Source organism: Dufourea novaeangliae, unplaced genomic scaffold (genome assembly GCF_001272555.1).
Source record: "Dufourea novaeangliae isolate 0120121106 unplaced genomic scaffold, ASM127255v1 scaffold57, whole genome shotgun sequence".
NCBI lineage: Eukaryota > Metazoa > Arthropoda > Insecta > Hymenoptera > Halictidae > Dufourea > Dufourea novaeangliae.
The window spans coordinates 1,725,998-1,741,621 of record NW_015373937.1 but is presented as its reverse complement, the minus strand read 5'-3'; the positions used below and the strand labels follow the sequence as shown (position 1 = coordinate 1,741,621).

Below are 15,624 nucleotides of genomic sequence, written 5' to 3'. Positions count from 1 at the left end.
ATGAGCATCGCGGCATCCCGAGAAGAATCGTCGAAAATGCACGAAATATTCGCGGTTACCATTCGTTGGAACGCTCGCTTCAGGTAGTCGATAAAGAACATCTTGTTAAGAGGACAAAAATTCATCGTTTTTATACACATCGGACGAGGAAGATTAACGAAAACGGTATTACGGAATTTCGAGCGGTTCCCTTTCGAACCGTCGTGCATACATTTCGCGGCGAGTGCGCTCCTTTTGCATTATTCATGAAAAAGAACCACCTCTGTTCCGAGATAACCCTCCCCTCGTCGTGCTTATCGCAACGGTTACAGCAATCGTGGTCAGGAGTGCACCGCGGCGGGTTCTTTGGTAAGACGAAGGGCGAGTTTACGGGCCAGGTTGAGGGGAAACGCAAGGGCCCCAGACAGCTCTGAGATTACGTGAGAAGATATAGTCGGCCATACTGATTTTGCACCCTTCCGTGACTCTAAGATTGCTTGTAGCAGGTTTCGTGTCAAACTTAATCTTGCGTTAGTCTGGCGACAGGTAATATACCATGTATTTTTTTTAATTGCTAAAGATTGCAAGACACGCAAAAATCTGACAAAAAAAAGACAATTTTCTGAAAGAGTACAATTTTCAAATTTTGAAAGGATAAGATATAAGACCCAATTCCTAATCAGTTTAATGTAAAAATACCATGTACATAATTAGTTTATTATGATAAAAAATTATCCCAAGCAATTTCTTAATAATTATCAGCCATTTTGAAATTAACTACTTACTCGATTCTTTTGAGTTTTATTCATTTTTCTCCTTATACGTTCAAAAAAATCGCGATAGTTACTCTTAAATGCTCAGGAACTGGGTCTGCAATGGTATTTAGAAAAAGTGGTACTGAAATTCAATTAATATGGACTTTGCCTTCATTCTAAACAGTTGTTAGAAGTACTCGTGTTGAAATGAGTCACCCTGTGTGCAGGATTTAATAAAAAGTAATTTAATTCCGTGATCTAATATACTCTAGATTTAATAATTCCAACATCCGTGCTGGCTCGCCTGTTTCGCTTTTGTGAATTATGAAACAATAAATATAACTTCGTTAAAACGGATCCGTTGTCACGATGAAATTAATACGATGCGTAAAATGGTAAGCTGTCGGGAAAGCTGTTGAATCTATATTTTAACGACTTGTTTGGAGGGCTTCCGTGACTGAAAATGACCGACGACCACCCCCGCCCGCTCAATGAGATTAGAATTATTGTAGTTACCTCGAGTTAGCGTGGAATCGTGTTGTCACCCTTCCACGACGAGGACCACGAACCGGATGCAAGCGTGTTCCGTGCACGACGTTTGTGTGCCCGCTAATAATCGCGCGCGTGTTGGTGGTAACGGGGGACTTAAAGTTGGTCGAGTTGTTCTCGTTTAAAACAATCAGCAGCAGAGGAAGGACCAATTATATGAACCTGCGACCGTCTGTCACCGACCTCCTGTTCTCTTAATATCGTAGATCGGAGAGCACTGGTAAATATAAACAATCGGAAGATCTTCATGGTCAGATCACCCTTCAGAAACATCAATTTTTAACGCTTCCCCAAACAACTCTTTCGAGGGAAAAAATGATATCTCGCGATTAGTTAACTCCAAAATAGTCCCAATACGTGCACCTCATCTGCATTTTCACGACGAAACCCTTGAAAATATGATTTTCTTGATGTGACGTGTATGTTAAAGGGTTTAAAAATAATTCTAAGGTTCACAAAGTAGTCGATTTGTTGCATTCTGTTTCACGAAATTCATCGGGTCAGCTTTTAAAAAGCTCGATTTAGTTTAATTTAGCGTTAGCATCGTTTGATATCATGAAGAAATGTCATACAGCCATGAAAATGAACACGTAATTTTCTCGAAACGACTGATTATACCTGTACAGAAGACAGATGAGAAGTACCTAAGGCCTGTGATTAAAGTAGAAGTAAAAGTTAATACGAAAGTTAACTATAGTGTCGTACGGTGCAATTAACCACCGTAAAAGAAGGATAACCATAAGGTCGTGCCGCAAGCTGTTTCGCAGGCGAGCTCCTACAGCGGCACACGTGATCGGGCACAGTTAGACGTCATTCTTGCCCAGGTGAGACCGCATTACAGTGTCAACGTCTGCGTTTCAAGCGACTTTTCCGCGGCAGCTTCACGCTTTAATTTCTATCCGGTCGTTAAGGCGATATTCTTCGAGTCCACACGATTTTTAATTCGAGCCTAAGTGGAAACGGAAGAGGATCAAAAACAGTGGATTGAAAAGTTTACTGGGCCAGTTTTCACCGAGTCGAAAGGTTGCCCGAGAAAATCTGGGGAAGCAGTTCCATTCTTAATTGCGATCTTTATCTAGCAACGGAGTTCCTTTTCCTTCGGAGAATTCCACACAACAGAGACGGTTTCTTTCTTTCTTTACGGCGCGCGAGCATGGTTTAATTGGAAGCCTCGAGTGGCTCGCTTGCTGAAGCCAGGAGCCCGCCGTAACTCCTTCGACCGAGAGGGCTTCATCTTTCGAAGTAGACACACGCGACCACTCGGCTACCGTAAACAGGAGGCGAGTACTTGTCCGTGGGCCACTCAAAGTTGCTTCGAGAAAATAGAAAAGTGGAGATCGAACAGCCGTCTGTCAGTTTTCCTCTGTCGTACCCTCGAGCCTGTGTAAACAGTTTCTGGGATTTCGTGACCAGTGGCCGCTAGAGTGTCAAGCTGTAGAGCTCTCAACACCCACTGAAAATTGTCAAGATCCTCATTGTTTATGTAATTGTGAAGATTCCAAGAGGAATGGATGAGAATGATTTTTTTTGAAAATGTAACTATTTTCATGCTTGTTATGCCTCGTGAAACACCGTCGACTCGGCTAATATAAGCGTGTTTCCGTTGTAGCCCGTTGCATAACGCGATTATCGGATTCAACGTGCGTCATTATTTCCATTGCGTGGCCACTGAACCAAAAAATTACTGCGACGGGATTGGAGGAACGTGTTTCCACATCTCTAGACCTTCCTTCTGTCCGCAAATTAATGTTTAGGAACCCACGTGCAATCGCAAACCGGCGTCTAATCATCTTGTTCGTTAATAAGTTCCTAAGGACTTTTGTTGGAATCAATGTTCTTTACCCTCTTTGCACAGATATATCGTACGTCGGTCATCATACACGCGACCTATAAAACTTCGACCTTAACTACAATCTCAACAATACTTAAGGAATACACTGTGTCGAAGATGAACAATTCCGAATTAAAAGAAGAAAATTTCTTTAAGACGTCAAGTTATCAAGGTACAAAGACACCAAGATACCAAGATAAATATTCAACATTACACACACAACAAAATGTGTATCCACGAGGTAAAGCATCTTCATCAGCTTTAATGTTCCTAATGCCGAGTCTCGGTCAGAGAATGCATCGACCGGCTAGACATCGCGCAGACGTGTCTGCACGATCATCGCCGAGCGAATCATCGTGTCGTTCATGCACCCGGGCTCTTCGGTGCATCTCGTCCAGTTTTGCTTTCGTCTCGTGCCTGGAAGCCTTCGTGGCGGCTTGGTGCCATATGGCCTGGAGAGAAGAGGACTTGGGCGCAGGAAGGAAGCTTTCCAGCATGACCGTATTATGTTCCGGGAGAACATATTGCGGAGGAAGACGAAGAAGCTGGACGTGGGCGGTGCGTGCACGTACGTGAAAGAGGGCACGCGATCCTACGATGAGGGCACGCGCCCCATATTCTTCGTAGTAGCCGTCTCCATCGTCGCTTCTTTTGTGGAGAGGGGCCGGAAATGGGTGTCAATTGTCGGCCACTTGGACGTCGTAAGGAACGGACACGATCGTCCGGGGTGAATTTGAGAACCGCCTCCTCCTTCTGTGTGGTCCTCCGCAAATAATTGCACGGCTAGGACTACGGTGGTGGATGAGTTGCATCTCCCTGGGCTGGATAGTCTTGCGACTGGCAGCTGTTGATCTTTCATTATTCCCTGACGGCTAGGTGGGCTGAGTTGGGCCGTGTAAGTTTCGTAATGCGATCCTTGTAATTTGGCTTGGAGAAATTGGAGCTACGAAAGTTATTAACGTAGTTCTAACCCTAAAATCTGATTGGGGCCATTTCTCTGGTGGCACAACGAACTAGTCGAAGCAAGTAATAAATATTTACAACACCTTTCGATCGTAAAATAATACATGTACACTGAAAACCATATAAGACCATAACTGGTTCGCGCAGCTGGAATGAGCACCAGAGGTCTCTCTCTAACATGGGCGATAAAATTTGTCATACACCGGGTGATATAATGAAGTATTTCGCAAGATATGAATACTTATAAATTGGCACGTTTGTACTTCAGAGTCACTGGATGTATGATTTTACACGAGGCATAATGATACTCAATTGTTTAAGACGTTGGTAACTAAGGTAACCGAGAGGAATATGCGCAAACAAGACCGAAATTCGTCATTTCGCAGTTATGGTCTTATTTGGTTTTTAGTGTACATACTCAGAGAAAAAGATTATGCCGCCACAGCGGCGACACCGATCTTTGACAACAAATTTTAAAGGCACCGATCACAAAAGCTTAATGCCTTTAGGTATAACATTTAGTTGCGATTTTAAATATTCCGTTGCGAGAGTATTCCATTTCGTTTGGACTAGAAATTATGCTTCGAATAAAAGTGTACTCTCAGCACGTGTTCTACTTGCTAGCGATTCCTGATAAGGATAATTAGCGTCGGGCGTTCAGCGGGGACGGTTCATCGAGTGCACACGGTTCCGATCAGCGTACTTTCTACAGTTCGATTTCCACGAAAGTCTCGAGACTCTTAATGGAATCGCTCGATTACACCGTAAGCGGTGCGCGGAATCAATGATTTTATACTTAATAATCGTTCGTAACGAGGCATTAATTATCGTCTCTATTGCACCGGATTACACCGATTCTAATTAAAATGGGGATGCAGCGATCTAGAAACAATGTTACTCGAAGCGTGCACTGGCCATGGCCAAGGAGAACAGTTGATTGACAGGGTGATTACGATCGCGACGAGACGTGGCTCTTTGTAAACTCAATTTCTTCTATTATTTAATCACTGCTCGTTTGCATACCTCCGTAAACGGATCCGTTGCCCTTTGTTGTACATCGTCCAGACGCACGTTAAAAAGAAGCATTTCTTTTCCTTTCATCCTCTTTTGCTCCAAGTTAATGCCACGAAGAATGCGCTGTTTCCTTTTCGAGACTGAAATTATGGTTATCACGAAGAGTTTCAAGTTTCAAGACCATAAGTCGCGTGTCGAAAGTTTATCCGCTAAAAGCTCGGACAAAAAAAATCGCGAAGCGCACAGAGGCGAGGCGTAATCGTGGTCGGACAATCGTACGAAATGCTTCGCTCGGTTGATGACAGTGATTGACCCGCGCGTGGAATTCCTGACCCACGACGACTGGGTTCAGATGATCGTGGTTGACCTCGACACGCTCGATTTAACGTGGTACCCTTTTTTCTTTTTTTTAGCAAAAAGGGGTTGTGGAAATTCGCGCGGCGACGATAAAACGGCGCCGCTTGTACCGGCATCACTTTTCGTATCATCTTCAGACAGAAGAAAATAGTAGGACTGTTATCTTTGTGCAACTCGTGCGGTACCATATTTTTCTTCGAATTGCAACACGCGTGTAACCTCGCCCGATAGAGCGGATCGTTCATTCATGAAATGTGATTAATAAAGTTGAAGAAAATAGAAATGTGGTAATTTAAATCTACTACTATAATTTCAGTACTTAATTTTCATAGGTTGTTCGTATAAAAAATGTAGTTATATTCAATCCCCTTGACGTTCAGTACGAATCCTATTTTAGGGTCTGTTGTGATTTTCCTGTCCTTCCAGGACGACTGGAAACATTCTTCTGTATTTTCCGGTGAATCTTGAAAATCACCCTCTTCTAGTGGGTACTTCTTAACCATCTTTGGTCTTAGTTAGAATCATCAAGGACTTCTCAGTAGCCCTTCATAGATTACTGACAGTAAGGAAACTTTTACTCTTTGCTTCGGTGGTCCTTGAAATGCTCCTGAAAATTTCTGACTCTTCTCAGGATATCACTGAAGAACCTTAATATTTTTTAAAGATCCAGAGCTTTCGATGGTTCTATAAACCACTACAGAGTCAGAGTGTTATATGAAACTGATGGGGTGAATTAAGGGAGTATCGACGAATTTCAACGACTGTTTCTGGATCACTAAATGAATTCGCCGGTTGTCCAATTCTCGATTCCCGTTACAGATCGCTCGAAGTTATGTAAACCGGGTCGTGCGACATTTTGCAGCCGAGCACAAAAGGCGTCAGGAGTCGCAGAAGCAGGTCCTCCCACTCGGCTGGCCCCGGACTGCTGTAAGTTTCCATCGAGCGTGCGAAGTGTGCTTCATTCGGTAACAATTAAGCTTCCCAGGCTTTCGTGGCGCGCATTGTCTCGCGGCGGGAAAGTGCCGGCGCGAAAGTAAGAACACGCAGGAAACTGGGAGCCCCGTGATTTCTCATCGAATCAAATCGTCCGTACTACGTGTGCCATAGATCGTCCTGGATCGCAGGACGGTCCCGAAAGTAGCAGTGCGCGATCCGCGTGGGACTCGGAGAACCTGGAGAGAGTGGTCGATTGTGTTCCTGATCGAAACAGATCGTTCCCTGTTTCGACGAGTTTTCTGTTTTACAAGCTGAAACGTAAGGTTTTTGAGGATCACGAGGTTCGAGTGTTGCTGGAAATATGGGGTTTATGACATAAATAATTATTTTACAAAGTTTCCAAGTTCCCAAGTTTCCAGTTCGTCGAAGAAAGGGTTACGAATGTTCCAGCAAGAGAATCGAAACGATCAACCAATGCATCGATATACATATAAGATAGATAGAATACGATATCTATAATGTTTAATTATAGTTGACTACGCGTGCACTGATGACACCCGGTGAAACGATGCGCCAAGTCTTTCGAGCGTACATAGTCGTGTGACAGCTCGGATTATACCTGCTCAGCGATGCCTTTGTTGCATTCGCGTGTTCATCCAGGACATTCGAAACGTTTCGGAGTAGCTGTTTTTCATCCAACGCAGCTCTTTTGCTGTTCGAGAAACCAGACTTCAGAATTTTGTCGCACTTCGGGAAATTTAACCCCTACTCTGATTTTCAAATTTAGATGATTTTCTAGGACCATTAATTCTGGAACTGGAAAGTGCAAACGGATTTGCTTTGCAACGCTTCGATGCTCGATGAAATAATAGAGGACCACATAAATTTTCAACTAATTCCATCAACACGATCCGAGAATATCGAGTAATCCGAAGAAGGATCAATCTTCAAGCAGGATCAAGTTCCACGTTTCCAAATCTTCGGTGAATCACGAAAACTTTTCTTTTTGCGTATCAAGTAAATTCAACAAAGTTAAGAACAAGGCCATGTGAACTTCATTTCCGCGGGTAGTTAGAACACCGGTGTGGAACAAAGATTTCACGGGCTTCAGAGAGGGGAAGGGAAGAACGAAGGAGGGGAACATCACGGATTCCTCCTGTTCGGGAGCCGAGTTTTTGTTCTAAGCGTCTCCACGATCTTTTCCTTTTTTTGGCCGGAAATCAGAGAGGGGACACGTGCTCGAACAGCCACCTGAAGACCCCACCGTCGGAGGGAAAAAATATGGCAGCTGAGAGAATCGGAAAGCACGTGCCAGGCAAGGAAAGGGGTAAGGAGGACGGTCGTTCAAGATTCAATGGACTTCTGGGATAAGGAATTTATTATGCGGAGGGTCCTACTTGGGACTGGCTGATACTGCGACCATTCAAACCGAGGTCGTGCACCGTCTGCGTGGCTTCGCATGAAAATTGATCGACACCTCCTATATGAACGACGGGAGAAATGTAGAAATCAAGCCGCTACTTTTTCTTCTTGTAACATTTTGTATATAGAAAGTAAAAATAATCATTCGAATATGATAATGATTATCGATGTTCAGGGATGAAGAAAATACACCATCCCCTTCACGACGTTTATAGACGAAGCTTGCGGCAACAGAATGAATGCAAGGACATATCGTTTAAACTAGCGACAAAAACTAGAAAACTGTATATTATTATGCGTTGACTGGCTCTATTGGCGTAAGATATGCAGTCAGAAGAAACGCTACTCTAGAGTCTAGAGTACTGTAGACTATCTTCAAGCCCCGTAGCACGATTTGGTTCGCGCTCTAATTATAAAGCACGCCGGTTCTCATAATCCCTTGCCGTTTCCGGATTCCGGAAGATCGCCCGGCTCTTTTCGACCTGAATGGAACGGTTGCGAAACAGTCGGAGTCTCACTTTTTCAGATAGAAATTCTCTGCACGAGGGAAACTCTATCACCTATTTATATCCAAATTCACTCCATTGATCAACTTCGTTGCAGAACTGTATCCTTTAATTTAATTAATAGCCTCAAGTAGAAACGTTAAATAGTCCCGAAGAACAAAGAAAATGTTAGTAAACATAACCTAGAAACGGATCGTTATCGAGTGAATGGATAATGGCAACCCTCTTTCGCCTAGATTTACACCTCATCCTGAAACACAATATGTAATGTTGAACTTTCTCTCGTGGAATACAGACTATAAAGTTCAGGTTTACTACTACTTTTATTGCTTCCTTTCAGAATTACTCGTGGTATCGGACTTCGGATCGTAAATATTAAATATTCTTCCGACGTTTCCACGTGCATAGGTTAATTCGAATTTATACCGTCGGACATGGTTAATTAAGCAGCCACTCGCGAGTCGAACGTTTCGTTAATTAGAAAAGAGGCAAGGTTGTCCAATAGCGTTTCCGTTGAAAGGTGTCGTTTACCTTGCTTCGAAATGGGGATACTCGATCTACCGAGTGTCGACGAGTCTCTGGGGGAGTTTGCTGTTCTTACTCGAGCCGGTTGATAACGATAAGCCCAGCGCGATACCAGAGCGTTATTTTTAGACCGGGAATAAATCAACGGGAGTGAAACGCGTAGATTCGCGCCACTGGATTCTTCAATAAAGGTACTATGGTAAATGTCCCGTTTACTGCCAGTGTCCCTGATACTGCGACTTTACTTATTTTACTTAATAAAAACGTAACGTATAAAGAATCGTGTACAGAGACGATTTTTAGGTTTAACAATACGTAAAATGATTAAGTAAAATTACGCAGCACTCTTAAGATGGCAGTAATTGGTACACTTACTCTATATGTCGGAAGAAACTTTATTCCAACAGTGATTACACTGCCCGAAAACCCGAAAGTGCCCCTAGACGCGCATTCTTCGAAGCACGACCGTGTGTGTTTTATGGGGCTTTATACGAAATTCCCCTTAAAACCGACACCCCTCATTACAAGACACTCTCCGCCTGCATATGGCGACTTCCATTCCGTTTGGCTGCCCTTCCACGACTTCTCCTCCTACCCTTGATTTTTTTACATCTCGCACACTCGATACGCCAGATTACCCCGGATTTTCGGGAGGACTTCCTCTCCTTCGAATTCCTGGTTGTTAACTTCCCCATTAGAACGTTCGTTTACAGACGAGGTTTAATGGCTTCTGACGCGGGTGTGAGGGATTGTTGAGTTTTTTCGTTGCAGATTGTAAAAAAAGGTGTACCTCAATTATACAACCCCACATTTCTTCCTTAGTACTTACACTTGGAAACACAAGGAAATCACTAGATCTTCTATTCTTGTTTAAGTTGAGACGTAATCAGAATTTTCTGTAATAATAATATCGTTTAACTTTCGAAAAATTACACTTCCAAGAGTCATAAAATGGCCATTCGAATGGGATGGTATGGTTGCACGCTTGTTCATTAAGTCATCGAATTTGTCAGTGGTCATAGGGTTGAAAGGGTTTCGAACTCGACCACGATCGAAACCGAACGCGAGGATACTTTTAACCGGAACGAGCACCTCTTTGGAACAGAAATATCCCAATGTGTATTTCGGTTCATAGCGCATCGCCGGCTGGAAGATATTGATGTCTCGTAACGGGGTGGCATCTATCCGTAGTCGCGGCTGACGAGCCACAGATCTCCGTTTGACACTTGTACCCGCTCCTCATCGGGGTTTTTCCTCCCTTCCGCATTATTTTCTCTTTGATTAGCCGCCACCGCCATGGGGGAAACCGGCGATTGACCGCCCCGTTGGAACGGTATCTTTCCTGGACCGTTTCTCAGTCGTCATTTGTGTCCCTCGTGTTCGTCGAGAATGCACGAGTTCCTCTGTACTGTCTAGACAAAAACCTTTTCCAAGACGAATGTCCAATTTGCGACTGGTTTCAGATCTTTTAGCGAGCATTACGATAACAAATAATTTTGTTTATCTAAACCAAAGAAACATCAAGAAAATATCATTTACCTTCAAAATGGTGTCCATCAGCTGCAATACACAGGTGTAAACAGTTAAGATACTTCTTAGTTTTATTTATGAGGTATAATAACCTTATAAATAATTTTATTTATGACAGTAGAATAATCTAAGCTGATCACGTTTCGAGGTCCACCCTGTATACATAGTGTATAGGGAACCAGGATAATTTCGGTAAAGCTTCGATCGATCCCGCTGAGGGAATTCCGATTCTTCGGGCAAGAAGTGCAGCTTTCGTAACCAACACGGCAAAAACAACGGCGATCGGATTCTCGTTGCAGCAACACCTGGGAATTCCGCTTGGAACCGCATTTTTAAGTGTACTGGAATTCCAGCGATGAATCAGAAACCACGTAGCGCCAACGAGGCGCTGTTTCCTCCCGCGGAAATTCAGAAACCACATGAAAATCGTGTGTATTTGAACGGGGCGGGTGTTTAGGCGAGCCAACGTGCACGGTAGGTATATGTATACGCTTTTGTTGGAGAGGCCAGCACTCGTTGGAACTCAGAGCCTATCGATTCTCGGTTCTCGTAAAACGCCACCAGGAATTCGACGCCGACAGCCGTGTAAGAACCTTGATGTTTGTTTAGTTGGAACGCAAATAGGAACTCTGGCGCCGGAATCGATTATAGCGAAGGGGTATCGAGAACGAATCGAAGTCAGAGATAAGCCACGTTGCGTGGGAAGGTTCGCGGATTTTTATAGAATTTGTATACCCTATCCTAGAAGTTATGAACTCTTTTTTGTTAATCACCCTGTATATTAATATAAATATTAAGGCATTAATGTACCTAATGTTTATTAGACACTATCTCAAACAATCTGCTCAAACGAACCACTCAGAGTACTCAAGCTATTCAATGTAAACAATAATCAATTAAAAGTATTCATAGATTCAGGATCATTTAATATTTACTCGAATTAAGAAGAATTAGAACACGTTTGGGTACACCAACGAGAAGTCCCGTAATTGGCAGAGGACAAACGTTCGTCGAAAGAGGAACCCGTATTAATCCTCATTCAAAGTGTCCAGTTTAGCTTACGATCCGAGCGTATAGTATAATATAAAAGGGACATATCGACGTCATAAACGGCAGTGAAAGGATAATCCTCGTATTCTCATCGAAACGTGACAGTACAGCGTGGCTGGAGCTTAGCGAAAATCTGAACGAGATCAATCGGGTTTTAGCAAGTACATCGTGAAAATCATTGTACGGACACGTACGAGGCTTGCGGCCATTTCCACACTCTCGGGGGCAGGCCGTTACAGTCGGACATAAAGCTCCGCTTGTGGTCATAAAATCGACCTACACGTGTTTTCGAAATTTCGAGTGGTAGTTGCAAATGGGTCTGACAGCCATAATATAAGTCTTCGGCTTGTAACATCTGGCTATCGACAGGTCAGAGTCTGGATCGCATAGAGCTTAGAATCTTAGAGCAAAGAGGTCTGTAAGTAGAAGCTCTGAGACTTTCTCATCGACCACGAATGAAATTATTCAATATTATTAATAATCATTCGTGGTCAATGGTCTCTCTAAGATTAGGATTCTATTGTAGGGTAATTGTAAAAACGTTATGTCAAATAAATATCAATGGCTACACCTGGTCTAAAATCTTCGAAAATAGATAAAGACGTTAAAACTCATTTTTACACGATACCTCCGTATTTATTACTGTTGTGGACCACCGAAGCATAAACGCAGCCGCGATCTTGACACATGAATACACACCAACGTGTGACGTACATACATCTGCGAACGGGGTGATCTGGTGTCTGGTTTATTTTCGGTGAGCACATCCCCCTCTGTAGCCGGCGTATCTGAGGGGTTGATAGCGTTTTATGCGGCACGCGTGGCCAACGTCTGTCTCCGAGTTAATTATGGACTAATTGTCAAGCCCTCTTGTCGCGCCTCCTGAGCCTTTACCATTTTTTTTTTTATTGCTTTTCTTCCGACGCACAGGACGTCGTCTTCCTTCCTCTCCTTTTCACCCTGGGCTGTTCTTGTTTCCATATGACGTCCCATCTAATCCTTTCTTAGAACATGCTTCCTCCTCCAAATCAGCATCAACCAAAATATTTTTTTAATCTTTCAAACCAAGGATTACGTTGAGCTATCATTAAGAAACAGTGGCTAGACTTTCATTGAATTTGACGTAGTAAAATAGCTCACACTCTTAATTATTTTATGAATGACATGTCCCTAACCTAGACATATGTCACCATTTCAGACGACCATAAAGGTGTACGCGAACTGCCTGCGGCCAGGCATCGAGTACAAGACCCTCGGCATCACCTACGAGACGACTTGCCGCGAGGTGGTCCAGAACTTACTGAACAAATACCGAATGAGGCACCGTGATCCCAGGCTGTTCTACCTCACCATGGAGGTCACCGTAAGAAGACCAAACGTGAGGACAGTTCTGCCTCTAGACGAGGACGCAAGGCCAGCCGTTTTGCAATCGTGTCATCCAAGGGGCGATTCTAGGTACGATCGAACTTCTACTTCGTGGCATTCTTTTCGCTTCCCCTTTTCGGTTTCGGTTGGCTTCGCGATGTAATTTCAGGGCTCGCGACCGACCGTAAACGCGACTTCTTGTGGGTCGGTGAGCACGAGCCAACGACGAGCAACGTCCTTTCGAGTGGGATTCCCTTTGTTCTTGGCCTCGAGTCGTCTGGCTCGACCACGCGAGACGCCTTCATTTGTGCCAACAGTTGAGGGGAAACCCTCCATTTGCTGAGATTTTTACTTAAACTGAAGGGACATCGGTTTTGTTCCCTTACTTGCTGAAATTATGGTACTTTTAACCCTTGTCCTCTGGATAGCCGATTACTTTGATGGACTGCTTGTAAAAATGGATTTTCTTTCATAATTCTTAAATAATTTGGGAATGATAGGGTTAAGTAAAAATAGATTCTGAATATTCCATAAAGAAGGGAAACGCTCGTTTAGATATCACACCGGAAAGAACAAATACACAATGAACAAATGTTTGGGGACGAAGTGTCGAAGCTACTGTCGCGCGACAGAAGGCCTCGAAGTCACAACCGATGTTTTCTTGGTAGCTCGAGACTTCCGGCGAAGGTATACGTTACGTAGACGGCCGGTGTTTGACTAGAACCCGGAGCCCGGTGTTTTTACGTAGAAGTAGTGTTCCCCCGATTCCCTTTGAGCTCCACCGACACCCCCAAGATATCCAGGATTCACGGATGTTTTCTTGCGTTGCAGATTCTCGTTGCAGACACGCCGCGGCGGACTTGTGAAAATATACGACAGCGCGCTCATGTCCGGGGTAAGTCAAGCGTTTAAGTCCCTTTCAAACATTTCGTCTCCTCGTGGATCGCTCTAGCCATCTAATTCGCGAACTTGTTACCTTCCATCCTATTAGGTTCTAATTTGCTCTACTCAATATATTTCTGATCTGTTCATCCTTCTACGTGCCTACTCTTATTAGTAGACTGTGGATGCTTATGAAAAATTATAAATTTAGGTAATAATTTATAGACACAAATTTGAGGCAGAAATTTATTTCCTGCACTCTGTGTCTTATGTTGATAATAATATATGTGTACCTACATATTAGCAAGGTTTATTGAATTCTTTATTTTACTATATTTTGCATATTAAAATTTCCTATACTATGCATAAACAGCCGCAGTCTACGTATCAGTGATGGGCGATACAGTATCTTTAATATATATAGTAAATTAATATATATATTAATTTAACTATTATCTGTCAAGTTTTCATAGAAAAGAATGATTCACTCGAAAGGAGGTTCTGATTATTAATTTCCCGTTTGCAGTCCAAGTACAAGAGCCTGTTGGTCTCCGAGCAGACCACCGTAGACGAGCTCATCCAGATGCTGTTGAGTTGCTACAGCTCGAAGGAACGTGTCGAACAGTTCTCTCTCTACGAGGTCTGCGAAGGCGAGGAGTACCAAAGGAAATTGCACCCGGACGATTCACCCCTTAAGGTCACGCAACGATGGACAAGCGTTGACCGCCATCTTCGTATAAGGCGCAATCCTGACTACAATCCACACAGACGAAAAGTGAGTGGTTCCATCCTTTCGATGTTTCGCGATTGTTTCGCATAGAAAACACAAACAATCGATTGCTGACAATTAACAAGAAGCTAAACAAGATACCGAAATCTTTTTCACGCCGTGCGAACAAAGACATTCTTCGAGTTGGATCTCCTCCAACAACGATCAAACGTAATTAGGAACGAGCGCATCTCGCCGATGTGCGTCACCCTTACTCGTCGTCAGGCATTATTCATAAGAATATAATAGAAAGTCAAATTCGTTACACAATCGTACTGTTCGCAGAGCATGTGGGCGTCCGACTCGAGCATCAGCGTGGCGATGTCAAGACTGAACCTCCACGGAAGCCATCCAGCTCACTATAGTCAGCCCCACGACAACAACCGTATGTCGTTGTACCACAAGGACGCACCGTCGATCAACAACAACAACAACAACAACAACCACAACAACAACAACAACAATATCCACAAAGTTGACAATCATCATCTGTCGCTGGGCTCGTTGAACCAACAACCAAGAATTGTTGTTCCCCACGCAACCCAGCTGCCCCAAGTGCAAATGTCACGGATCCAACAATTGGCTCAAAGTGTACCGTCTACACCGATCACCTCAAAACACGTCACGGCGTCGTCTTACGCGGACTACGAGAATTATTTGTTCATATAAGGTTCGAACCTTATTAATTTAAGGTTTAAACCTGTTTAATAGGCGGCAACCATTCGTGCTTATTCGTAAAGGGACGAGTTGTTCTGTGGAGTGTTAGGTGTTACCGTTGTTTCAACGCGTTGGACAGTATTTGACGGTACACTAATGGCAATTACACTGCCGAAAGTACATTCGAGGGTGTTCGCCGACGGATGTCGAAGATCGAGATTATTTATTGTTGCAGCTGTTCGCCTGACGAACGAGCATACCGACGAAGCATGGATTTCTGTGTCTCGACTGGTGTCGCGTCGGTAAGACAGAACAAAGAAAATTTAACGATTATAGTCAACAGCGAGAAAAATTGTACCAAAGGTAGACGTACGGAATATTAGGTATACATTATACATATAATGCATTCAGACGTAATACATATGTGTTAATGTTCTACGTTATCATAGAAAGATATTTTAAGAGAGTCGAAATACAGTTAGAGAACGATTTATAGTCGTTCTTTGAGATTGATCCTTCTTGATTAGTTTAAAC

The 15,624-nt window shown here is 43.4% G+C and overlaps 1 protein-coding gene across 1 annotated transcript in view; it reads left to right on the top strand.

The window, feature by feature from the left end:
- The window catches only part of LOC107185418, a 28,772-nt gene extending 13,629 nt beyond the window's left edge, over window positions 1-15,143 (top strand). The window contains exons 3-6 of the mRNA XM_015573087.1: window positions 12,616-12,872; window positions 13,614-13,677; window positions 14,191-14,439; window positions 14,719-15,143. Coding sequence (XP_015428573.1) covers window positions 12,616-12,872; window positions 13,614-13,677; window positions 14,191-14,439; window positions 14,719-15,102 — 954 coding nt within the window. The 3' untranslated portion in view covers window positions 15,103-15,143. The remainder of the gene's footprint in view (window positions 1-12,615; window positions 12,873-13,613; window positions 13,678-14,190; window positions 14,440-14,718) is intronic.
- Window positions 15,144-15,624: the final 481 nt, after the last annotated feature.